The 27,999-nt window shown below is 40.6% G+C and overlaps 1 protein-coding gene across 4 annotated transcripts in view; it reads left to right on the top strand.

The window, feature by feature from the left end:
- dicer1 (dicer 1, ribonuclease type III) overlaps positions 1-27,999 on the top strand; it is a 120,626-nt gene that overhangs the window by 48,567 nt on the left and 44,060 nt on the right. For 2 of the 4 annotated variants that reach the window (XM_048974104.1, XM_048974103.1), the window contains 6 exons: positions 3,429-3,581; positions 8,502-9,333; positions 9,548-9,816; positions 10,324-10,486; positions 10,597-10,672; positions 11,991-15,440. The exons of 1 other annotated variant lie outside the window; for it this stretch is intronic. In XM_048974104.1, coding sequence (XP_048830061.1) covers positions 3,429-3,581; positions 8,502-9,333; positions 9,548-9,816; positions 10,324-10,486; positions 10,597-10,672; positions 11,991-12,156 — 1,659 coding nt within the window. In that variant the 3' untranslated portion in view covers positions 12,157-15,440. Of the gene's footprint in view, positions 1-3,428; positions 3,582-8,501; positions 9,334-9,547; positions 9,817-10,323; positions 10,498-10,596; positions 10,673-11,990; positions 15,441-27,999 lie in introns of those variants that run through there. One more of the 4 variants, XM_048974105.1, reaches the window with a different exon arrangement.

The raw sequence follows: 27,999 nt of genomic DNA, 5'->3' as shown, positions 1-27,999 counted from the left end.
TTAAATGGAGGTTGCCGGTTCTATTGATGATAGGACCTTTCTGAAACAATCTCAGACTATGAAATAGGAAGGCAATTCACTTACAGCTCACCAGCTGAATCAGTATTTGTTTTCACACCATGAATGCAACATTTTCCTTGGGTTTCACATTTTTATTGTTTGTGGGCCTATAAGCAGTCTTCTTGGGCCACTTCTGATTGGTGAGCATGACTCGCACGCGAGACGCATGGCACTTGTGATTGGTGGGAATGACTGACACAGAGAGTATGGCATGAATTTGTAAAACTATTCTTGCAACAGTCGAACGTGCTGTATAATGTATATCTTACAGCCTTTGCGATTTGCTAATCACATTGTTTCAAATTGTGATTTCGATTTGAAATCCATAAATCGTCTCAAGTCTGGTCTCAAGACCACATTTTCACTTATTTGGTCTTGTCTTAGAATTGAAAGCATTTCTATTTGAATCCATCTCAAACTAGAGCATGTATGGTTCAGACTCATAATTTTAACGTGAGATGCAAGTCTCCCCAACCCTCACTAACAATATCACTTTAGCTTTGAAATGATGATTGTCAAACATGCATTACACTCTCTGGAAAAAAATGGTTAACCTGGCCTTGAAGAGACTACTCCAGTTTGGAAGTTTGGCCTAAGTTACTTGTCGCATTTGCTAAAAAGACATCACAGCAGAAGATAGTGGAGCCACAGATATGTACAGTAACATTACTTGGTGCTGCACAAAATGCACTTAACTGTTACTACTGAAGTACAAATGAACAAATCACGAACAAATGTAGTTGTTACTTGACATAAAATGTCACAATTCATTGAACAAACATGAGATCAATATTTCACTTGTTATTCATTATTTGTACCTGCCATAGTTTCTTCAGTAGTTCACAAATGTATACAGAATTAAGATATAGTAACAAATATAGTAACTGCTCGAGATGATGCATCATGACTCATTAGTGATGAACAAATATAAATAACAAGTGATACTGGTCTCATGACTTGTTCCTTCAGTAGTTCGCAAAGGTTTTCAGAATTAATAGATGTAGTAACGGATGTGTTTGAGAGAAATGATGCATCACGATTTATTGATAAGTTACCATAAGATCAATATGTAACCAAGACTTGGTTTGTACCTAATTTATGCTCAAGTAGTACTATAATACTATATTGTTCATGTTAGGGTTGGGGCCATTCTAGAATGAATTTGTCAATTCCAAACCAAATCAGGAAATGGCTGTTGGAGTTGGAATTTAAATCTCCCTGAAATTCAAATTCAGTTCCAGTTATGTTCCCATAGTTTTTTTTTTTTTTTTTTTTTTTTTTTTTTTTCTTCTTTTCCCTTATCCCAAATCCAGTTCCATTTCCTGATTTGCACTGGAATTGATTAATGCAATTTGATTACTTGCTTATGTTTATAAAATGGGGCGCGCAAATTTTTGTGCCATTGAAGTCCAGTAAAGCTGCACTTTAGGGGGTTTTATCGGATCATACTTCCACAGGAATGTAATGTATGAGGGGAAAAATCATGTCACTAGCCATAAAGTTGAACACATTTTAGAACACTCTTTGCAATAGCAATGTAAATACAACAGTATATGTTTCATGCAATTTTTCGTGAAGTTTTAGAGGAGACCTAAATTTCCTTATGGTCTTAGAGCTGTCGCCACTGCTCATTTATTGCTTAGTAGCTGATAAAGCTGAAGAAATATAAATAAATCACAATACAAAATATACTGGTTATACATTCCATGCATCAGAGAAACATTTGCACAAATTTGTGCTTTAGCGGCTACGCTAGTCCCACCAACTAATTACCCCACATTGACAATGTAAAATAGTCACATGTATGATGTTTATAAATACGTTTGGTCAGTTCAACCAACCGGACAAAGAAAAAAAAAATGGCCTGATTATAAAAATTGTTGAGCTAGCATTTAAAATTAGTTGAACTAGTACAAGCGTTTGCGATATGAGTATAACTATATATGTGCATGCGCACACATTGGTATTTATACTTACTTGGACTTTTCAAAAGATACATATCTAAATTCAAATTTCATGCGATAAATTGGTGTGTTTAAATTCATTTATTAAAAATGAAATATTGTGAATGTTAGTTGTGTATCAGATATAATAAAAAGTGTCTATTAACTTAGTTTTAGCGCTTTATGAAATCCAACTCTGAAGGCAACTTAGATGCTAATTCTAACAGACCTCTAGATGCCGTTCTTATCTGTATTCCCTAAATCATTTGTACGACTGCTACAGACCATTCATAAATATGCAAAACTTTTCAAGGTTTGTTTTGTTGTGCTTTTATCCAAAAGTCTTTGTATAAATTTGAGTATGAATGTTTCATACGAAGCCTTTATAAATGAGGCCTTTGACTCACTCTGTCCTTCATGGTCTTTTTCATGAATTGGACGTTGCGGAGGTGGTCTCGTCCCCATCACTGAATTACCATTGTACTGTTTCGCCTTTGGTTTAGGTTTTGGTGAACTATTGATTCTTTGTATTAGCCATATTGTTAGCTTATTAAAGCAAATGTACCAAATAAATATAAAGGAAAAACTTGTGTAATGTTATGTTGAGTGGGGAAGTCATAGAGGATTTCTAATACAGTAAAACCTTGGATTGCGAGTAACTTGGTTTGCGAGTGTTTTGCAAGATGAGCAAAAATTTTTCATTTTAACTTGATAAACGAGCGAGGTCTTGCAGTATGAGTATTATGTATATGCTTGTCTGCGCATCGTCAAGTAATCACAACTGAGCCGATGGTTCTTTTCTCTCTCTCTCGCTATGGGATTGTGGGTAATTGTTTCCCATGCTCAGTCTGTCGGCGTGCCTCACTTGTATAGTCAATATTTAGCAGGAAAACACCACCCAAATAAGGGTGTAGCAGTGCGAGCAGTGAATCTGTTTAATGACAATGCAATGTCCATGTTTTCGTGAAATCAAAAAGGAGGCAAAAGCAGCTGTCATTCGATAGGTTCCTTGTTAAAGTCAAAAAGAAAAAGATTCCAGTGAGCCAACAGATAGCAGTGATTCCGTTATAGTGAAAGTCCTCCTACAAAATAACCCTCCTTTTCTCTCTCGTCTCCCTCACACCATCCACGATTCTTTTGAAAGGTAAAGTGCAAGTTAATTTGTTTTATGTATGTTTTTACTTTTATATTTTGTATTAATCATTTTTATATGAATACCTGGGGTTGTGGAACGAATCATCAGTTTCCATTATTTCTAAAGGGAATATTCACTTTGATATACGAGTGCTTTGGATTAAAAGCACGTTTCCGGAACGAATTATGCTCGCAATCCGAGGTTTTATTGTACTTTTGATTTATTTATTTATTTATTTAAAAAAAAAAGATATTTTGATGTATTTCTCTAAATCTTTCCTTAAATTTAAGGTCAGCAACTGTAATCTGTATCGGCTGGGGAAAAAGAAAGGCCTACCAAGTCGAATGGTAGTTTCCATCTTTGATCCACCTGTGAACTGGCTGCCTCCTGGCTATATAGTGAACCAAGACAAAAGCAGCACCAACAAGTGGGATTCGGATGAGGTAAGAGACTTCAAACATGAAATTGTATGTAAACAATCCATTATACTGGTGTTTGACAGGAAAACAACAGTTAAACTTAAAAACTATGCATGTTTAGTATGGTGGGGTATAGACACAGGTGCCTTTATTTGAATTGATTTGATTCCGATTCACAAGCTAACGATTCGATTCAGTCTGATTCTGTTTGATTCCGTTTCAGTATCAATTTGATAGGAATGAGATATGAAGTACTATATTCCAGCCTTCCATATTTTGAGTTGTTTAGAAAGCTGTAAATGTATCACAGATTTTCAAATGCAGTCACCAGAAACAAATTCTGAAAACCACTAAGGCAGGGGTGGCCAATCTTATCTGCAAAGGGCCGGTGTGTATGTAGGTTTTTGGGATAACCTTTAGGTCAGCTGTTCAAACCCAGGTGTGAGGACTCTTCAGCCAATCAGTCCTCTAATTAGTGACCTAATTAGGGAGTTGCAGTGAAAACCTGCATACAAGCCAGCCCTTTGCGGATAAGATTGGCCACCGCTGCACTAAAGGAAAGGATATATAAAAATCTTATTTGAGGAATGAAGGGATATATTTCCTTAAAAACTAAGCCAGCCTTTTTCAAAGCACAGAAAAGACTAAAAAAGAATAGTAAAAAAAAAAATGGGCAAGTCTACAACTCGGGGGCGGCATGGTGGTGCAGCGGTTAGCACTGTCCAAAAGTCGAAAAACATGCTGAGGCTAATTTGAGTTGCTAAATTGCTCGTAGGTGTGCATGTGTGAGTGAATGGGGTGTGAGTGTGCCCCCCATCCTGGGTTGTTCCCTGCCTCGTGCCCATTGCTTCCGGGATAGGCTCCAGACTCCCCACGACTCAGTAGGATAAGCAGTTTGGAAAATGGATAGATGGAAGTCTACAACTCAACTGCCATGTTTCCAAAGGACTTCCATGAACGTAAAAATACACTGTATTGCCAAAAGCATTGGGACATCCCTCAAAATCATTGAATTCAGGTATTCCTAGTCACTTCCATTGCAACAGGTGTATAAAATCAAGCACTTAGGCATGCAGACTGCTTCTATAAACATTTGCATAGGTCGCTCTCAGGAGCTCAGTAAATTCAAGTGTGCTACCGTGATAGGATGTCACCTGTGCAATAAATCCATTCATCGGATTTTCTCAATACTAAATGTTGCACGGTGAACTGTTAGTGGCATTATAACAAAGTGGAAGCAATTGGGAATAACAGCAACTCGGCCACAAAACTAAGATCACAGAGCAGGGACAACGTATGCTGAGGCGTACAGTGTGCAGAAGTCACCAACTGTCTCTAGAGTCAACAGCTATAGACCTTCAAACTATGTGTGGTCTTCAGATTAGCTCAAGAACAGTGCGTAGAGAACTTCCAAGTAATGGGTTTCCATGGCCAAGCAGCTGCATTCAAGCCTTACATCACCAAGTGAATGCAAAGATTCGGATGCAGTGCAGTAAAAGAACACCGCCACTGGACTCTAGAGCAGTGAATACATGTTCTCTGGAGTGACGAATCACGCTTCTCTGTCTGGCAATCCAATGGACGAGTCTGAGTTTGGAGGTTGCCAGGAGAATGGTATTTGCCTAACTGCATTGTGCCAAGTGTAAAGTTTGGTGGAGGGGGGGGATTATGGTGTCGGTTTATTTTTCAGAGGTTAGGCTTGGTGCCTTAGTTCTAGTGAAAGGAATTCTTAATACTGCAGTATTCAAAGCCATTTTGTACGATTTTATGCTCCTGACTTTGTGGGAACAGTTTGAGGATGGCCCCTTCCTGTTCCAACATGATTGCGCACTAGTGCACAAAGCAAAGTCCATAAGGAAATGGATGAGCAAGTCTGGTGTGAAGGAACTTGACTGACCTGCACAGAGCCCTGACCTCAGCCCAATAGAACACCTTTGGGATGAATTAGAGTGAAGACTGCGAAGGCCTTCTCGTCTAACAAAAGTGCCTGACCTTACTTTCCTGGAAGAATGGTCAAATATTCCCATAAACACACTCATAAACTTTGTGGACAGCCTTCCCAGAAGTTGAAGCTGTTATAGCTGCAAAGGGTGGACTAACTCCATATTAAATCCTATGTATTAAGAATGGCATGTCATTAAAGTTCATGTGCATGTAAAGGCTGGTCTCCCAATACTTTTGTCAGTATAATGTATGTGCTAAAACATAATTTAGTTTTGTGATTTTTTTAATTTTTAATTTTTTTTTGCATGGAGAGGGACTACATATATGCTATTGACAGAAATGTTGGCACCAGCACATCCAGATGAGCATGTGTGAAATGGTTACATAGATTTGTCGTTTTACAGTAATTACATGCCCCTTGTGTACATAGGACTTTCAGGGAATGCTATTACGAATCTAGCCACAAATAACCATAACTGGAAACTTTGACTAGCTCTTCCCTGAACACTAAGAATAGTTAATAAACAAATTTTACATCATTTTAAAATAACTTTAACATCATAAAAATCGAAAATTAGTGATCCCCATTATATTGCGGTTCAGCTATCCGCACCCCTGCTATATTGCAGATTTTTCCCCGACGCATCACAGTTCTCTGCGTATTGCATACCTTGTTTATGGTCCGATTGTTGTGAGCAAACTTTTTGTGAACTTTTCGTTTTGTTTTAAACCCTACGATTTAACTATTAAAAAGTTTATATGTTCTTTCTATATCTCGGATTTTCTCCTATCCCTTTTAAATCATGTGGGTGGGGTATTTTAAGGCTTAAACTATTTTAAAAATGTTTGTTTATATGGTCTTTCTATATCGTGGATTTTCACTCATCGCTGATGGGTCTGGAATGTAACTTCCGTGATAGGCGGGGATCACTGTAAATCCATTTTAAATTATTGTCTGCTCGAAATAACATACAAATAATATTGTATGATGTTTAATAATGGCTGATACTTGGAATATCGAATTGGACAAATTTTAAAACGATTATATATTTTTGCATACTCCTATATACACTGCTCAAAAAAATGTAAGGAACACTTTTTAATCGGAGTATACCATCAAGTCTATTAAACTTCTAGGATATTGATTTGGTCAGTTAAGTATCGGAGGGGATTCTTAATCAGTTTCAGCTGCTTTGGTCTTAATGAAATTATCAACAGGTGAACTAGGGGGGCAACAATGAGACGACCCCCAAAACAGGAATGGTTTAACAGGTGGAGGCCACTGGCATTTTTCCCTCCTCATCTTTTCTGATGGTTTTTTCACTAGTTTTTCATTTGGCGACGGTCAGTGTCGCTACTGGTAGCATGAGGCGATACCTGGACCTTACAGAGGTTGCACTGGTAGTCCAACTCCTCCATGATGGCGCATCAATACATGCCATTGCCAGAAGGTTTGCTGTGTCTCCCAACACAGTCTCAAGGGCATGGAAGAGATTCCAGGAGACAGGCAGATACTCAAGGAGAGCTGGACAGGGCCATAGAATGTCCTTAACCTATCAGCAGGACCGGTATCTGGTCCTTTGTGCAAGGAGGAACAGGATGAACACTGCTGGAGCCCTACAAAATGACCTCCAGCAGGCCACTGGTGTGAATGTTTCTGATTGTTTGGTCAGAGACACACCTCATGAAGGTGGCTTGAGGGCCCAATGTCCTCTAGTGGGCCCTGTGCTTACTGCCCAGCACCATGGAGCTTGATTGGCATTTGCCATATAATACCAGAATTTGCAGGTCTGCCACTGGCACCCTGTGCTTTTTCACAGATGAGAGCAGGTTCACCCTGAGCACATGTGAAAGGGTCTGGAGAAGCCATAGAGAACATTATGCTGCCTGCAGCATTGTTCAGCATGACTGGTTTGGTGGTGGGTCAGTGATGGTCTGGGGAGGTATATCCATGGAAGGACGCACAAACCTCTACAGGCTAGACAACGGCACCTTGACTGCCATTAGATATCAGGATGAAATCCTTGAACCCATTGTCAGACCATATGCTGGTGCAGTGGGTCCTGGGTTCCTCCTGGTGCACGACAATGCTCGGCCTCATGTGGCAAGAGCATGTAGGCAGTTCCTGGAGGATGAAAGAATTGATACCATTGAGTGCCCCCCACGCTCGCCTGACCTAAATCCAACAGAACACCTCTGGGACATTGTTTCGTCCATACGATGCCACCATGGTTGCACCTCAGACTGTCCAGAAGCTCAGTGATACCCTGGTCCAGATCTGAGAGGGGATCCCCCAGGGCACCATCCGTGGTCTCATTAGGACCATGCCCCCACATGGGGGGCATACAAACTACTGAGTGTGATTCTGAGTTACTGAAATGAAACTTCGGCAAAATGGACTAGCTTGCCGCATCATTTTTTACTTTGATGTGTCTTTGAATTCAGGCCTCTGTAGGTTGATAATTTCATTTCCATCAAACGATGTGGCATCCTTTCATTCCTAAACCATTACCCAGTCTACATCAGTATAGATATCCAGCATGATTTTTTACCCCATTGATATCTGATGTGTTTTCAAAGTGTTTCTTAAATTTTTTTGAGCAGTGTATAAAGTCTTATTCTTAGATTCTAGTTGACTTTCCTTAAATATTTAAGCATTTAAGAAATTCTAATAAGGAATGGAATACTGATAACGAAAATGTCAGAAATATTGATTATAGGGTGGATTTTAGATATTTCCATTAAATTCTTTTTGGGAAAGTGGGGCTGGGACTGCCCAGTGCCCCCTCCCTTCCTATATTCCAGCTCCCCCAGCTGCTTTCACGCCACTTTTTTAGAAGTGAAATGATTATTTTTCACCAAATTTTCACTTCTCTGGAATGGTCTTAATTTTTTGGTGAATTCTTTTTCAAATTATCATCTTATTGTTTTAAGGGTTATTCCTTACTTGTGTATTAATATAGACTATGATATACAATATATCCCCCCTCTTTTTCACAGATAAAAGAGGATCTACTAGCCAATGGAAAAGAAGATTATTATGATGAGTATGAAGAGGTTGGTGATGTTGACAAAAATGAAGATCTAATATGGAAAGAGGCGAAGGATGAAGTTCACATGGAAGATGATCTAGAGTACTATCAGGAGCACATCAAGTTTATAGACAACATGCTCATGGGCTCTGGTGCCTTTGGCAGAAAGATCTCACTGAGTGGCTCTCCGCCTGCTGAGCCCAGCTTTGAGTGGAAGGTCCCCAAAAAGCCTCCCTTTCCCAGCACACATTTCTTGTCTGATGCTGATGAATTTGACTACAGCTCTTGGGATGCCATGTGTTATCTCGATCCCAGCAAAGTGGGTGAGGAGGATGACTTTGTGGTGGGATTTTGGAATCCTTCTGAGGAGAACTGTGGTGGAGAGACGGGCAAACAGGCAATCTCCTACGATCTGCACACCGAGCAGTGTATCGCTGATAAGAGTATTGCTGACTGTGTGGAGGCTTTGTTGGGGTGCTACCTTACAAGCTGTGGGGAGAGGGCAGCCCAGATGTTCCTCTGTTCCCTTGGTCTGAAGGTATTACCAGTGGAGAGAAGTTGTTCCAATGAGTGTGCCCTTCTGGCAGCTGGGGAAGATGATTACTTAAATGACATGCAGTACGGCTGGCTCACGATACCACCTCGGTGTATGTTCGACCACCCAGATGCTGAAGACACACTGAAACACCTTATATCTGGATTTGAGAATTTCGAGAAAAAAATCAGCTATACCTTTCAAAATAAAGCTTACCTTCTGCAGGCTTTTACTCATGCCTCATACCATTATAATACCATCACAGGTATCATTTAAATCTTTATTTATTGTGACAAATGGAAAATATTCTCTCTCTCTCTCTCTCTCTCTCTCTCTCTCTCTCTCTCTCTCTATATATATATATATATATATATATATATATATATATATATAATATAAAAAATTTTTTTTTTAAAAATTTTTTTTAATCTTTACAGTTCTTTCATGTACCTATGCTGTTCTCTTCCCCTCCCTGGCAGATTGTTACCAGCGGTTAGAGTTTCTTGGTGATGCGATCTTAGACTACCTCATTACAAAGCACCTTTACGAAGATCCCCGGCAGCACTCCCCAGGGGTGCTGACAGACCTGCGATCTGCGCTTGTCAACAACACTATATTTGCTTCTCTTGCTGTCAAGTACGACTACCACAAATACTTCAAAGCTGTGTCACCTGAACTGTTCCATGTTATTGATGATTTTGTGCAGTTTCAGCTAGAAAAGAATGAAATGCAAGGAATGGATTCTGAGGTATGTGCTTTTCATCTGTTCCTGTACTCATGGTCATAAGTGAGATTTTCCATTGTTAAACAATAGGACAGATAGTCAGACTATCTAGCAGTGTTTCATACATTTTTTAGTAATTTAAAATTTACTTGCATTTATAGCATTTATATTTTTGGTCAGCATTTACTTGACTTAGTATTCTCTGCAACTTTAAAAATGCCCCATTGCTGTTTATAGGAAGTGTCGACTCTTGCTGTAGAATGCATTGTGTATGTTCCAGCCAGCTTTCTTGGTCTGTTTCTCTCTCCCCCTTTCATGTGTGTATTCTGTATATAAACTATTTTAATCAGTTGCTATATTAAAAATAATTCTGCAGAGCAGCCTTAGCTTAAGATCTTTTTACAAATTTTCACGTTTTATTTTCTTATTTTTCCAAGTACTCAGTGATTCCTTTTAACAGTAATTGCTAGTGTATTTGTGTGCCAGGCCTAGTTTTAAAATGTCTTGGTAAAATGCATATTCTACTTACAGCTCCGTAGATCGGAGGAAGATGAGGAGAAAGAAGAAGATATAGAAGTACCCAAAGCAATGGGAGATATTTTTGAATCACTTGCTGGTGCAATATACATGGATAGCAAAATGTCATTGGAGACTGTTTGGAAAGTGTATTATCCAATGATGAGGCCTCTGATAGGTATGATATGAAAAGGGTCAAATACATCTGGTCTAAATGTCGTTTTCCCTCCTGAAAATGTTTTGTTGTATGTTTGTGTTTTAAATAGCTATAGTTCTATTTTCCTGCAGAGAAATTTTCTGCTAATGTGCCACGTTCTCCTGTTCGTGAATTGCTTGAAATGGAGCCAGAGACAGCAAAGTTCAGGTTGGTACTTTGCTCAGAATTGGGCTTCATTCTTTTATGCTGTTATACTTGTGACTTCTGACATTTTGCTTAGCTTTTCATTTTATAAGATGATACTTCAGGTAAAATGGATTTCAATTCTATAAACCTTTTTGTAGGGTTGTAATGGTACACGTATTCATTGTGTACCATTCGGTACCTTATTTTCGGTTCAATACGCACAATGAAATGAATCAGTACATTTTATTGACATGGGAAAAAATTAAATTACAGAGTAGATGTTCAAAATGGTGAATATGCTAATGGAAGCTGTGAGTTGGTTATAGCTAAGGCTTATCATAATCATGGTCATAATTGGTGGTTTGTGACATTTTGGTTTCCCAGTAAATTACAAGGGCACTGGAGAGAAGCAAATGTATCCAGTGTGCTAACTCATCTAAGACCTTCATTCTAGTGTGTACAACTGAAGTAAGGTATAAAAAGCTTCTGCTGATTAGTCACTAGTTGGCTAGTTTTTGCCAGAATTTTTTTTTGTTCAAAATAAGATTTGCTACCATACTCTGTAGTAAACAGAGGATTTAGATGAGATTTAGTTTATGATGATCATTTTTGCAATGTGCAAGTAAGTGACTTTTATTGAAGCACGTCGACAGACAATTACCTTTGGCTTACATCCATTCCTACTTTGTGTTTACAGTTTTGATAATTTCAAAAACTAATTTTCTCTGCTGTAGCAAAATTGCACTAAACTGTGAACCCAACACTGAGGTTTGTACCAAATCATGAATTGTGTACCATTACACCCCTATCCTTTAGTGATTTAAGCTTTTATTTTTGAAATACAATATTTTGTATCAGACTTCAAGCTTTTAGTAAATTTTTATGATGAAAAGTGCATGTAAAAAAAAAAAATAGGAACCATGGGAAATAAACGTTTTTAGGAAAAGCAGTTAAAAGATGTTGGCTGTATAAGTGTGCACACCTTTTATAATGGGGGCTGTAACTTCAAGTCACATTTCTGGATTATGTACAAAGGTTACTTGCTTATCTGAAATCAGTGTAGGTGCATCTGATTGATAATAGCTGAAATATGTAGTGAGCATATGTTGACATTTCTAGATTATTTCTAGTTTAAGAATAGTACAATTTTTTTTTTTTAACTTGGATTTATTTTTGGTATGAAAAATGTATATCTTAAATTTTAATGGTTGCTTACTCATCAAATGAACCTCATATTCTGTTGTGTACAGTTCTAGCAGTCTTAATATAAAGTCCTGTATCATCATTGGGATCATTGTGATTTTTTTAGTTTATTATTGCTATTGCTGAATCCTTGCAGCCCAGCGGAGAGAACGTACGATGGCAAAGTGAGGGTGACTGTGGAGGTGGTGGGCAAGGGCAAATTCAAAGGCGTTGGCCGCAGCTACAGGATTGCAAAGTCAGCTGCTGCACGGAGAGCTTTGCGCAGCCTCAAAGCAAATCAACCTCAGGTTTCAAATAATTGAGCTAAATACTTTACAGTTATTTTCAAAAATAGCCTGCATCACACCAGGAAGAAATGTAATATGACAGATTTTGATTATTTGAGGAGAGGATGAGAATCAATTTGTAAATAAGGGTTATTTTGATTTTTAATTTTTGCGCAAACAATCTTTCCCTCCCTCCTACATTCTTTAATCACGAGAGTGCTTTATAAAGAATAAAAAAATGAGGATTTTTTCTTTTTTGTCAGTTCTAGCTGTCTTTTTACATTTAGCCCTGCTTTATGTTTGTAGTTAAAGAAGCAAATGTTGATTAATAGAATAAATTCCTCAGTCTGTGCACTAGTGCCAGTTTAACAGCATTTTATAATTACTCTGGTCATGGAGCAATGGAGTGCTGTTTTTATTTGATATTTGTTGCTTGATTAATTTTATTCATTCAATGACATCGAACATTTTCCATTGTGTTATGTATTTGTATGTAATGTGTGAAACATTAAAGTATAGTACTTTTTTATGTGAAAGGCCCTACTTAATTTCAAACATGAAACAGATGAGAGTTCAACATTCCCATTTAGTGTATACAAAAATCTGTAGTATTCAAGGATGCATGTTTGTTTTATGTATTTTGTGACAACTGGATAAATTGTAACAATATTATAGCTCAAAGAAATTTACATCTGTTTCAGTAAATGTCTTTTGATACAGAGAATGATTGCATTTTAAGACCATTAAACTATCCATTTACTATATTTAGTTTTGATAGTACAATAATATATATACATCCTCTGCTTTGGAAGTATGCTGCAAATTTTGATGATGGAGAAAAGAAAATAGCATCTCTACACATTTATGATACAGAATGCTCTGATTTTACTCATCCTTTTTGTACCAAAGTTAGAGCTGTTGCAGTGCTACAAGGTTGCTATAGGGTTTGCATTTATGAAGTTTTTTTTTTTTATTATTATTATTATTATTATTAAATTTCATATAAAATTAGCCTCAATTTTAATTTAACTTTTCAACAGCTTTTTTTTATTTTATTTTTTATCATAGCTCACTATGTTTTATTTATTTAAGTAGCAATTGACTTTTTCACTTGAATACCTCAGTTACCTGCATGCATTTTTGTTTGGTGCTATTTTGTATTAAGCTTGAATTTCTCATCTTTTTTGCACTGTAACTATAATACCTCTTTTGGAGTCTATTGGATTAACTCTCCTAACAATGAGCTGTCCAGCTAAAGAATTAGATTCTTAACTTTATGATTTGTGACCTTTGACATTTAGAGAGGCTCAAAAACATTCCCTTCATATATATCTTTGAATGGAAAAGTGTGTGGAATGGAAAGGGTCGCTTAACACACATTTAAGTAAACAGATTGCACACAGGCTGATAGCTGCATGGCTATTGTTAATGAAATGGTTTTAATAAAAACAAGCCCCCTACCACACTAGTTGCTTGAAATTTTAGATAATACACAACATATAACAGTCTGAAATATATTGCTTCCAGAACCACATCATCAGTTTATGAAATAGACTTTTGGAAGGCATTCAAAATTTTGATTATACTTGTACTAGTTGGCCGAAAGGCTTATGTTCTTGATAGTGTAGTATAGTCAAGATGTTCTGGAGTGCTTCTACCTCAGAAGACATTGCACTCTGTTCATTGACTATTACAATGTCTTACTTAAAAGATCCACATTATTTCTCAATTTATTATTGGACAAGACTTCAATTTGACAGATGTATAATGGTAATACTGAATACTGTAGTCTTTTTACTGTGATATACATATACCGGTATGCTACACTTTGCACTAAATCAACATTCCCAAGAATATAATGCATCTCTGACATTTTGAAAGTAGGAAATACAACATAAATCAGTGCCTTTGATCTTGCAGAAAATCTTACTTATCCCTCTTTATACCCTTTTCCCTCTCTTTTTAAAAGTGCACCTGTAATATGTAAGGAGCCAATTTTTGTGTGCATGAACTTGTGTTTTAGTCTGGGTGCCATATGTTTCAGTGAATGTCATTATTGTACTTGTTGAATAAATATGATGCTAAGAATAAAATACATTTAAAGCTTGCAAAGGAAACATCATGTTCTCCTTTCCTTTTTCATGTTACTGGTGGGGACATACACGGAGTAAAAAATCTATTTACAGTAACTTGTTCTTTCTTAAAATATAATTTTCCCCTTGTTTTCCAACAATATTCAATATCTGCTGGTATGTATTGTTTGAAATGGACTGTAATATGTGCAATCTGGTTACATTTCCAAAGTGAGTTGAGTGACCCTTGGTGCATCATACTATATTTGATAGACTGAAAAGAAAATCAGTGCTAATGCAGTGTCCCTCACGATATAAAATTGATGATGCTGATAATGTTAATGGACATAAAATATGTAAAATACTGCTGGACATGGGAAAACAATTACTTAGATCATTTAGAATGTGAAATTGATTTTTTTTTTTTTTTTTTTTGTGCCAGAATTTTTTTCCCACAACAATAAAGTTATATTAAGTTAGTCAACAACTTCAGTACTCTTGCAACTATCATCTAAATAAACGTGATCGTTTTATTATGCTGTGAACCTTGTGTTGGTGGATAATTGCTTTGTTGTTTTTGCTTTCTTTGTATACATAGCACAGATAAGCATTGCACTTAGGAACTATGCTTTACCTCATTTCAAATAAAGGACAAGTTTTGTGTAGAGTAGGGAGAAAAGGTTTAACCCTTGCTACTGTTTAAATTATACAAATGATTGTTTTCTGGACACAGCATGCCTGCAGGTGCAGATGCAGTACAGGACAATATCTGATTTTTATGGGGCTAAATATATTTAATGTATACAGCCTCTCCCCTGGTTACGATGGTGTTGCGTTACGATAAACCTATTGTAAGGCGAAAATGCACTTTAATACTATTACCAATACCTATTCTGACAAACATCCTAGCCTAGCCTACTTTAAAACATACTTGGAACACGTAAATTAGCCTATGGTTGGGCAAAATCATGAACAGTCTGTTTTATAATAAAATGTTGAATATCTCATGTAATTTGTTAAATGTACTGGAAGCTAAAAACGTTTACCCATTATAAAGAAATATCGCAACACGGACCATCGTAACCTGGGGAGCGTCTCTATCTGATGTCCTACCTTATTTTTTCATAGAGAATATTTAAATGTGATGTTTTCCACAAATTCAGTCATGTGATACGCATGACTTGAAATTCATTTCACTGTATTTTAAAATGTGTGCATACCACTAGAATAAAATTCATGAATATCCCATTTGTTCTGTGATTTATGACTCCAGTACCAACCATTAGGCCACCACTACAATAGGTCAGTGGTGACCTAATGGTTTTGGAAGCACACTTTTAATAAAAAGATCATTGCTTTGAATCCCTGACCAGCAATGAACCACTGAAGTACCCTGAGTAAGGTACTGCTCCCTGGGTGGTGAATTAGCTGCCCCCTGCTATATCATGATGTTATAAATGGGTTAAATGCAGAAGACACGTTTCATTGTTGTTTGGTGGTGTCAGCAACAAATCCCTTGATTATTTAAAGGGAAATTTAAAACCGGAGCACCTACATCAGCTGCCCAACCCTGCTCCTGGAGATATACCACCATGTGGAAATACTACCACCCTGCAACCCCAATTTAAACCCTAATACAGATAACCAGGCCCTTCAGTTGCATCTCCGTGTAGCGCTTTTTCACTGGCATACAGGAACTGAGTTCTACCCAAGGCGTACTGCAAAGGGACACGTTACAGAGTAGTAACAGCCTGCTTCGGTTTTCCACTGCAGAAGGGTCAGCTTGGTAAAGGCGTTGTTGGCAGAGACGTAAAACCGAAGAGGTGCTTATTCACTGTTCAAACATGTGCTATGTGCAAATTTCCTAAATTTCTAACACATGTTTGAGAATCGCCATGTTATGTTGGCATCAAATGGTAGCGAATTAGTGTTTACTAGCATAAATGTGCATTACAAATCCATACAACTGTTTATGTAGAACTTCAGGAGGTTGGAAATTTTCAAGTTTCAAATTACTAGAAATGCGTCAATACATTGGGATGTGCGATACTAATGAATAATATGTTGATTGTGCCCTTTTTTGGTGCAGTTTCACCATAAGAACATAAGAACTATACAAACGAGAGGAGGCCATTCGGCCCATCAAGCTCGCTTGGGGAGAACTAAACTAATAGCTCAGAGTCGTTAAAATCTTATCTAGCTCTGATTTAAAGGAACCCATGGATTCAGCTTGCACTACATTATCAGGAAGGCTATTCCATACTCTGACTACACGCTGTGTAAAGAAGTGCTTCCTTAAATCCAGCTTGAAATGTTCTCCCGCTAATTTCCACCTATGGCCACAAGTTCGTGTATTTAAACTAATGCTGAAGTAACTATTTGGTTGAACAGCATCCAAACCTGTTAAAATCTTATATACCTGGATCATGTCCCCCCTCAGTCTCCTTTGCTTGAGACTGAACAGATTTAGCTCAAGTAACTGTTCCTCGTATGACATTCCTCTAAGACCAGGAAACATTTTTGTGGCCCTACGCTGCACCTTGACTTAAACTCCACACACCTGGAGATATACCCCAACATCCTATTGGCCTTTTTTATTGCTTCCCCACACTGGCGAGAATGGGACATGGAAGCATCAACATACACACCAAGGTCTTTCTCATGATCAGCTACCTTTATTTCAGTGACACCCATGAAATACCTGTACTTTATATTTCTGCTCCCTAGATGGAGTACCTTACATTTATCGACGTTAAATTTCATCTGCCAGGTATCGGCCCAGTCACTAATTAAATCAAGATCCCGCTGTAGCTGCTGAGCCGCTAATTCAGTACCTGCTACACCACCCACCTTGGTGTCATCTGCAAATTTCACCAGTTTACTGTATATATTGGTATCCATATCATTTATGTAAATTAGGAACAATAGTGGTCCTAAAATCGAACCCTGCGGTACCCCACTATGAACGCAAGCCCACTGTGACATTGTGCCTCTTATAACTACTCGCTGTTTCTTATCTGTTAACCAGTTATCAATCCAGGTCGCTAAGGTACCTAAAATACCTGTCGCTTTGAGTTTAAGTAGGAGCCTCTTGTGGGGGACAACATCAAAAGCCTTTTGGAAATCTAAGTAAATGACATCATAGGCCTTCTTATCAACTTCCTGAGTAGCTTCCTCAAAAAACTCCAACAGATTTGTTAAACAGGATCTACCTCTCCTAAATCCATGCTGGCTATCCCGCAAAATGTTATTGGAGTCCAGGTAATCTACCATTTTCTCTTTGATTATAGCCTCCATAACTTTACCAGTTATACAAGTTAGACTGATTGGCCTATAGTTAGACAAATTACTTCTATCCCCTTTTTGAAAATGGGCGTTATGAAGGCGTGCTTCCAATCAGAAGGTACCACACCTTCAGATAAGGATTTTTGAAACAGTAAAGTTAAGGGTCGGCAAATAATATCCCTCATCTCTTTTAACACTATAGGTAAGATGCCATCAGGGCCCTGTGACATTTATTTTGAGCTTAGCTAGGCTTTGCAAAACATCTGCTTCAGTTATATATATATTAGCTATAGACGATGCTGGATAAGTAATAACTGGTAAATTACTAAGGTCCTCAACAGTGAATACCCGTGCAAAACTATCATTGAACTCATTTACTATATCAATGTCGTTTACTATTATAAGACCCTTACTATCCTGCAGATTAGTAATTTCAGGTCTTAGAGCTCTTTTAGAGTTAAAATACTGGAAGAAACTTTTAACGTCATCCTTAACTTCCAATGCAACCATCCTTTTGACATTTCTTTTAGCTCGTCTAATATCATTTTTTAACTCAGCCTGTAGACTTAGATATTCCTGCTTAATTCTGTCATCATCAGTTATTTTCTATTGCTGGAACAAAGCCCTTTTCCTCCTTACTTTATACTTTATTTCCCTAGTAAACCATCTAGGTTGCAATTTCCTAGATTTATTCTTGCTGGAAACAGGTATGAAGTCCTCTTGCACTTGCAATAATGTGCTTTTAAAAAATTCCCAGGCCTCTTCAACAGTTTTGTTATTTAACTCCATCCAGTTCACAGTTTCTAGTTTTAGTCTCATACACTTAAAGTCAGCCTTCCTAACATTATATATTTTTGATTTGGACTTAGCTCTTCGAACACTAAACTTAACCTCAAATTTGACCATGTTATGATCGCTACTGTCAAGTGGTTCTAAAACGTCTAATTTACCAATCCTGTCCTGGTTATTAGAGATAACAAGATCAAGAACGGCATCTCCCCTGGTAGGGGTGTTAACAAACTGAGTAAAAAAACAATCCTGTACTAATTCCACCATCTCCAGTTCATTTTCTGAAGAGCCAGTGACAATGTCCCACTGCATTCCTGGTAGATTTAAATCACCCATAACTATATATCATTTTTATTGCTCATAGTCCTAATATCACTGTATAACAATCTTCTTTCCTCAGCAGCTATATTAGGTGTTCTGTAACAAACACCGACAATTAGGCTATTTGAGTTTTTAGCATCTAATTGTACCCATATTGCTTCCGTAGTTTTATTTATATCAGTAAGTTCCCTTGCCTGCAAGTTTTCCTTTACATATACTGCAACACCACCTCCCTTTTTTCCTATACGATCCTTACGGAACAACGTGTAACCATCCATATTATATTCTTGTCCATCCTTTTCACTCAACCACGTTTCAGTTATTCCTATAATATCATAAGAGTCCGATGAGATAAAAGCCTCTAAATCATGAATTTTATTCCTAATACTCCTGGCGTTTAAATACAGACAACAAAGGGTAGCCCTATTACGGTGCCCACTTACAATATGATTATTTGGGGCTTTCCGAACAAATGGTGGTGATGCAACCAACTTTTATCACATTTTCAGCCCTGCTAGTAAGTAGAGCCATGTTAGCTCAGGTACTGCTCACACACTTTACAAGGGAAAATGGCCAGTTCACAATTAAGTTAGGGTATGGCTTGGCAGAAGAAAAGTGCCATTAGAGTCAACTATGTTGAAGCTGAACTGGCTCTAATACCGAAATGCTACTGAAGGGCCAGATTATCTGTTTCACGTGTATTAAATTAAGGGGGGGATCACAGGTAATAAATAAAAATAGAGGATATGCATACACTGACATAGGGGAGCTAGGGGTACCCACACAATTTAACATATAGTAGTTACTGAAGAAATAATAAATACAACAGATGTAACAATATGACAGATATGGTAAAGATGAAGGAAAGGTAATATGAAAACCATATATATCAGTTGTATGTTATAAATCAGTTATAGTGCCCTTATCCACTAATTATAGGGCTTTCCAACCTTTTGGTAACTGCGGACTCACATATGTTCTGCAAAAATTGCATGGAACTAGTTGACCGGGAAACTCAACCAGCAGGCCAAATTTACCCAAACACTCACCTATACGCCACAGTGTTCTGCAGCACAGTGGAATAATAACTGATCACCATGGTGAAATCCTCTACACCTTCCCCAACTTAGGTGAGAGCAAGTTGGCTATGAGTGGCAGCTACCCATACCAGCACCTCAGGAGCTGGGGGTTAAGGGCCTTGCTGAAGGACCTGCAGATGGGCTGAGGCCAGGCTCAAACCACTGACCTTCTGATCACAGGCACAGAGGCTCAGCCCACTGAGCCATTTGCTGCCCCCTATGATACCGGTCACACTTTTTTTCCCCAAGGGAAAATTCAGTTAATACCTTGCATATAATTGAGATCTGCACTCTGTCTTAGTTTTTTTATTAACTGATGGATTAAAAGCAACTGAAGAATGTGTTTAGTGGATTAAGTGCCCTCCCCAAGTAACCCAGGTATGGGAAAATTGTGGACCTTCCAGCTTTTCAAGAGGGTATCAATATTCAGCATTGGAAAAGAATGGTATTGGTGAGAGAAATTTTTGTTCAATGAATCTGGTGGTTTAAAATGAGATAACAGGGAATTTATCCTCCGATCCATCCTCCCTATTTCTCAGAAATTCTGCTGGTGATTAACCTTTCAGTAACAAAAAATTCAAATGCACAAGCAGGTGCAAGGTGTTTGCAATGTTCTCACATATTCTCTACAGAGAACTGTCCTAGGAGATTTCATTTATGAAGCATCATTGCATCATTGTAACAGATTGCTACAGAAGAGCCTGGGCGCTGACTCCTCAGAAAATACCATGAATCCTTCTGTATGATGGATGCAGTATTGCATCTCCTTGTACTCACATTTAGTATATAATGTATAAAGAATGGGCGGTAGTACGCATCCCTGCGGTGCTCCAAGACATGTAAGTTAAATTTCGCTTGCTGACAATGGTCAGTCAAGAAGTCATAAATCCATAATGTAAGTCTAGGATTTACCCCAAGATTTAACAATTTCCTCACCATCAGATGCGGTTTGGTTGTATTAAAAGCGTTGCTAAAATCAATAAACACAACCTTAACCAGGCTCCTTGCATGTTCAAGGTTCTCATAGACATTATTTATCAAAGTAAGAAGTTCATCTTCAACCCCCCTCTTAGCACGGTAGGCAAACTGGTTAGGGTCTAAAGAGTGCGAAAGCTCAGAAAGAAGCTGTTTTAAAACAGTTTTCTCAAAACATTTCATTACTACAGATGTAAGTGCAACTGGACGCAAATCATTAAGTTCATTACGTCTATTGTTTTTTGGCACTGGCACTATTAACGATTATGCACTATTTTTTCCATAAGCTGGGAACCACACCAGTGTCCAAAGACAGCTGTAACAGCTTCTGGAAGGGCTGTGCCAGCTCATCTGCACACATTTTTAGTGTTCTATTGCTAATACAGTCAAGCCCACTAGCTTTACGTGGATTAATATGTCTGAAAAATGATTTTACCTCATCAATAGAGATTTCAATACCTGCACCCACCATGCCTCTTACCTTGGTGCTTGCTAAACACTGTTATATTTAAAAATTATGTATATCAAATCTACAATAAGAATTAACTCATTAGCTATATCAAGCTCATTATCCACTGCCATAAGATGATTCTTAGGCTTGTACCCTGTAATTGCTTGTACCCCTTGCCATGCTCTTCTAGGATTATTTTTTAAATAACCTTCAAGTTTACATTTATATGCAACTTTACAGTCCTGCAGGTACTGTAGATGGACTGGCAGCTGAAGCGGAACAGGCAGTGTATAATGGAAACATGAAACAACTGTATGACACAACTAAGAAACTATCTGGAAAGTACAACAGACCAGAGCGACCTGTCAGAGACAAGGAGGGAAAGGCCATCACAGGATTAGAACAGCTGATGAATAGATGGTCTGAACATTTTGAGAAGCTTCTGAACAGACCAGTACCACCAAACCCCCCAAACATCAACCCAGCCACCGAAGATCTCCCCATCAACTGCAGCAGCCCAACAAGGGAAGAGATCAGGAAGGCCCTCATTCTGGTGAAGAACGGGAAGGCAGCAGGACCTGATGACATACCAGCAGAAGCCCTGAAGGCAGACCTGGAAGCTTCGGTCAAGATGCTGTACCCCCTTTTCGAGAAGATCTGGGAAAAGGAAGAGATACCGACCGACTGGAAGGAGGGTTACCTAGTCAAGCTTCCAAAAAAAGGGGACCTCAGTAACTGTAACAACTACAGAGGCATCACACTCCTGTCAGTGCCAGGCAAGGTCTATAACCGGATCCTCCTAGAGCGGATGAAGGACATCGTCGACCCAAAACTACGAGACGAGCAAGCAGGTTTCCGACAGAACCGATCATGCACAGACCAAATCGCAACGCTGCGCATCATAGTAGAGCAGTGCTTGGAGTGGAGCACACCATTGTACATCAACTTTGTCGACTATGAGAAGGCGTTCGACAGTGTGGATCGAGAGACTTTCTGAAAGCTCCTCCGGCACTATGGCATCCCAGCCAAGGTGGTCAACCTGATCAAGAGCTCATACGAGGGAACAACCTGCAGAGTGATCCACGGAGGGCAGCTCACCAACAGCTTCCAAATGAAGACAGGAGTCCGACAGGGGTGCTTGTTATCCCCGTTCCTCTTCCTCATCGCTATCGACTGGATCATGAAGACATCCACCAGTGAATGCAGAAATGGAATCCAGTGGACCTTGTGGAGCCAATTGGAAGACCTAGACTTTGCAGACGATCTCGCTCTTCTCTCCCACAGTCAGCAGCAGATGCAAGAGAAGATCAATGTGCTGGCAACCACATCATCACAGGTTGGACTCAACATCCACACGGAGAAGACCAAAATTCTGAAGACCAACTCCAACAGCAACAACCCAGTCACCATGAATGGAAGTTCCCTGGAGGAGGTACAGTCCTTCACCTACCTGGGCAGCATCATCGACCAGCACAGTGGAACAGATACAGACGTCAAGGCAAGGATCGGCAAAGCAAGAGCCGCCTTCATCCAGCTCAAGAACATCTGGGCTTCCAGAGAACTGACCTTGACCACCAAGATCCGTCTGTTCAATTCCAACGTGAAGTCAGTATTGTTGTACGGGGCCGAAACCTGGAGGACAACCAAAACCAACATCCGAAGAATCCAGACGTTCATCAACACCTGTCTCAGAAAGATTCTCCACATCCGCTGGCCAGACACCATCAGTAACACCAACCTATGGGAAAAGACCTACCAACCTTCAGTAGAAGCAGAAATCTGGAAGAGAAGATGGGGATGGATAGGGCATACCCTCCGCAAACCACAAACCAACATCACCAGACAGGCTCTCAGATGGAACCCCCAAGGCAAGCGGAAGAGAGGCCGTCCAAGAAACACCTGGAGACGAGACCTCGAGGCAGAAATGACAAGGATGGGCTACACCTGGAGTCAACTAGAAAGAATGGCCCAGGACAGAAACCTCTGGAGATCTACCTTTGGCGGCCCATACCCCGGAAGGGGTGGAGGGCGAAAATGAAAAAAAATGAGGTACTGTAGGATTTTTCTATAGTGCTTTGTTATATTACTGGTTGTTAGATTAAGATAGAACCACTAAACTACTTAAACTACTAAGACAAAAATCCCAGCTTGCATGGCCTCCTGTAATCAAACAATAATATAGTTAATTAGGGTACCACCTAATTAACCACCCTTCCCTCACTACTGACACTAAAAGGCAAGGTGCTAGACTATGGACATCAGCAAACAATGACTGAGCAATCAAGCTGCCACAAGTTAGGATGATCATGGAACCAAGTCCATGACCATCTTCTAGTTCATGGTGTACATCATGATTTGTCCTGTGTTCGGTTATCTCTCTCCAAGTTTGAAGTCGGAGAAAAACATCACTTCCTGTCAGAAACACACTTTCTTTCTGATGTTGATGTCGGAGACAATTTTGTTGTACGAGATTCCCCTGTGTCGTCATTTCAACATGGTGGCTTACATAGTGAACAGTAACTCTATTTTATAAATATTAAAAAATGTTTATTTTATTAAATCTATTAATAGTAGTAAATGTAATTGCACATGCTTGATTTATTGAATGGCGGTTGAACAACCGACAAGAACATCCAGCTACAGGGAGAAGACTTGGTGGAAACCGACCGCTTCGTCTACCTAGGAAGCATAGTCAGATGAAGATGTTAAGAGCCAGATCAATAAAGCAAGGCTTGCATTCAACACCCTGCGACCCATCTGGAATTCCAAAGCCTTATCTCAGCGCAGCAAGATCCACATCTTCAACAGCAATGTGAAAGCAGTCCTCCTGTATGGGTCCGAGACGTGGCGGGTGACCAACACCATTACCAAAAAGATACAGATTTTCATCAACAAGTGCATGCAGCACATCCTCAACATCAGATGGCCAGAGAAGATCTCGAACACTCTGGCACTTGGTATCAAGTCACACGGAGCACACAGAGCAACCAGTTGATAAACCATAACTCCCAATTCCCAATAAGGGCTTCTAAGTCCTGATTGGTCACGTAACACCTACAAAACCGAGCTCAAACGTATAACAAACACAATTCTCCTGTTCTATTGGTTCACCTTGGTAGCAAAATAAAATGCACCCATCTTGCTCAATTTACCAGAATTTGTCTCGGATTCTAGACTCTACTTGAGATATGTATATAGATATTGATCATATGACGTCGAATCACTATTAATGTTTGGGTGTTCCATTGATTAATGATTAACACATTGACGTCATTGTCATTGATTCACTGCAAATACATGGTTAACATATGATTAGTATGATTAACATGATTACTTATACTTTTGCGCTCCCATGTAACATACTATGTATTGTCTACTGCAACTATTTTATAAAGCTATAACTCGTTGTGCACCAACTGGGGCAGTTTCAAATCTCTTCCTGCAGGTGGTTTCTCCCTACCAATGTCCAATTTTACTTCCACATCCCACTCCCCAGCCACTTCATCCAGCTCCTCCGGGGGAATCCCGAGATGTTCCCAGAGCAGCCTAGAGACATAGTCCCTCCAGTGGGACATGCTCGGAACACCACACCAAGGAGGTGTCCAGGAGGCATCCTAAGCAGATGCCTGAGCCACCTCATCTGGCTCCTCTCAATGCAGAGGAGTAGCGGCTCTACTCTGAAGCCCTCCCGAATAAGAGCCCAGCCACCCTGTGGAGGAAACTCATTTTGGCCGCTTGTACTCACGATCTCATTCTTTCGGTGACTACCCATAGCTCATGACCATAGGTGAGGGTAGGAACGTAGATCGACCGGTAAATCGAGAGCTTTACCTTTTGGCTCAGCTTTTTCTTCACCATGACAGGCTGATGCAGCGACCGCATCACTGCTGATGCTGCACCGATCCACCTGTCGATCTCCTGCTCCATCCTTCCCTCACTTGTGAACAAGACCGAGATACTTAAACTCCTCCACTTGGGGGAGGACCCACTCCCCGACCTGGAGAGAGCATTCAACCCTTTTCCAGCTGAGGACCATGGTCTCGGATTTGGAGGTGCTGATTCTCATCCCAGCCGCTTCACACTCAGCTGCGAACTGTCCCAGTGAGAGCCTAAGGTCACAGTCCTATGAAGCCAACAGAACCATTTCATCTGCAAAAAGCAGAGACTTAATCCTAAGGTCACCAAACCGGACACCTTCAACGCCCTGGCTGAAAGCTATGAATAGAATCAGTGACAAAGGGCAGCCCTGACGGACTCCAACCCTCAACAGAAACGAGTCTGACTTATTGCCGCCCATGTGGACCAAGCTCTGACACCAGTCATACAGGGACTGAACAGACCTTATAAGGAAGCCCGCACCCCATACTCCCGGAATACTCACCACAGGACTCCCCAAGGACTCCCACGGTCGAATGCCTTCTCCAAGTCCACAAAACACATGTAGAATTGTTGGACAAACTTCCATGAACCCTCCAAGACCCTGCTGAGAGTATAGAGCTGGTCCACTGTTCCACGGCCAGGGCGAAAACCACACCTGCTCCTGAATCCGAGGGTCGACAATCCAACAGATCCTCCTCTCCAGAACCCCTGAATAGACCTTACCAGGGAGGCTGAGGAGTGTGATCCCTCTATAGTTGGAGCACACCCTCCGGTCTCCCTTCTTAAAGAGGAGGACCACCACCCTGGTCTGCCAGTACAGAGGCACTGCCCCTGATGTCTATGCGATCCTGCAAATGCGTGTCAACCGGGACAGCCCCACAGCATCCAGAGCCTTAAAGAATTCTGGGCAGATCTCATCCATCCCCAGGGCCCTGCCACCGAGGAGCTTTTTAAACACCTCAGCGACCTTGCCTGAAATAGAGGAGTCCACCCCGAAGTCTGCAGACTCTGCTTCTTCATTGGAAGGCATGTCGGTGGGATTGAGGAGGTCTTCGAAGTATTCCCTCCACCGACCCAAAACATCCCAAGTTGAGGTCAGCAGCGCCCCACCCCCAACATAAACAGTGTTGCTGTTGCACTGCTTTCCCGCCCCGAAATGCCAGATAGTAGACCAGAATCTCCTTGAAGCCATCCGGAAGTTGTTTTCCATGGCCTCGCCAAACTCCTCCCACACCCGATTTTTTGCCTCGGTGACCGCCGAAGCTGCATTCCACTTGGCCTGCTGGTACCTGTCAGCTACCTCTGGAGTTCCACAGGCCAAAAAGGCCCAATAGGACTCCTTCTTCAGCTTGATGGCATCCCTCACCACCGGTGTCCAACAGCGGGTTCGGGGATTACCACCACAACAGGCAACGCCCACCTTACAGCCACAGCTCCGTTCAGGCGCCTCCAAAATGGAGGCACGGAGCAAGACTCAATGTCTCCCGCCTCCCCCGGGACATGGGAGAAGCTCTGCCAGAGATGGGAGTTGAAGCTCCTCCTGACAGGGGATTCTACCAGACATTCCCAGCAGACCCTTGCTATATGCTTGGGCCTGCCAGGCCTGGCCAGTTTCCTCCCCCACCAGTGGAGCCAACCCACCACCAGCTAGTGGTCAGTTGACAGCTCCGCCCCTCTCTTCATTCCTCCCAATCATGCCCCTCCAGGTCTCACAGTCCTCAGGAGGAGTGCTCTCTAACACCCCTTCCAAGGACTCCAAAAAGGATGGGCATTCTGAACTGCTGCTCGGCGCATAAGTGAAAACAACAGTCAGAACCCATCCCCCCACCTGAAGGTGAAGGGAGGCTACCCTCTCGTCCACTACGGTAAACCCCAATGCACAGGTGCCCAGCCAGGGGACAATAAATATGCCCACTCCTGCCCGGCGCCTCTCCCCGCGAGCAACTCCAGAATGGAAGAATGCCTAACCCCCCTCGAGGAGGTTCCAGAGCCCAAGCCATGCGTCGGATTATAGTCGGAACTTCACAACCTCGCGTACCACCTCAGGCTCCTTCCCTGTCAGAGAGGTGACATTCCATGTCCCTAGAGCTAACTTCTGCAGCCGAGGATCAGACCGACAAGGTCCCCGCCTTTGGCCACTGCCCTACTCGCACTGCACCCGACCCCTATGGCCCCTCCTATAGGTGGTGAGCCCATTGGAGGGGGGACCCACGTGCCTTCTTCGGGCTGTACCCAACCAGGCCCCATGGGTGCAGGCCTGGCCACCAGGTGCTCGCCATCGAGCCCCACCCCCAGGCCTGGCTCCAGGGGGGGCCCCGATGACCCACATCCGGGCAAAGGAAATCATGGATCCGTTATTTTTTTCATAAGGGGTCTTGTGAGCCGCTCTTTGTCTGGTTACTCATGCAGGACCTGTTTGTTTTGGGTTACTCTACCAGGGGTATAAAGCCCCGGGCAACTTAGCTCCTGGGATCATTGGAACACGCAAACCCATCCACCATAATAAGGTGTCGGCTCCAGGAAAGGTTTTTTACCAGATTTGTTAGTGTCTTTTGTTTGCCTCTCAAAAGAAGAATATTGCAATGTGTCATGACCTGCCCGTCCAGTCCTCGTGTGTGCCACAGCCACCTCATTACCCGCGTGTGACTTCCCATCGTATCAGCTGTCTTGTGTTTGTTCTGATGTCATGTCCTGTATTTAGTCCGTGTTCAAGTCTGTTTCCCCAGGTTTGTCATTAATGTTTAATGTCCATTTGTTGCTTTGCCTGGTGTGTCTGTCCAGCTTCCCCGCTCCATGCTCGAGCAAACAGTCTCAACACAATGGATCTACTAAAATATTATAAAGCTTTTAATGTGGTTTGACTAGTTTGTTTCTTGTTTGTTTGTCTCTCAGAAAAAAAGAATCTCACTCCAAATCTGCTAAAATATTATAAAGCAACAACACACAACAACAACGTGTTCGTGGAGGCAGTCATGTTTGTTCCAAAATGTGTAGCTTGAACAGGAGATTAGTTGGCATTAGGTGACAT

Source organism: Brienomyrus brachyistius, chromosome 14, assembly GCF_023856365.1.
Source record: "Brienomyrus brachyistius isolate T26 chromosome 14, BBRACH_0.4, whole genome shotgun sequence".
Taxonomy (NCBI): domain Eukaryota; kingdom Metazoa; phylum Chordata; class Actinopteri; order Osteoglossiformes; family Mormyridae; genus Brienomyrus; species Brienomyrus brachyistius.
The sequence above is the reverse complement of the archived record's forward strand: the minus strand, read 5'-3'. Positions and strand labels throughout refer to the sequence as shown.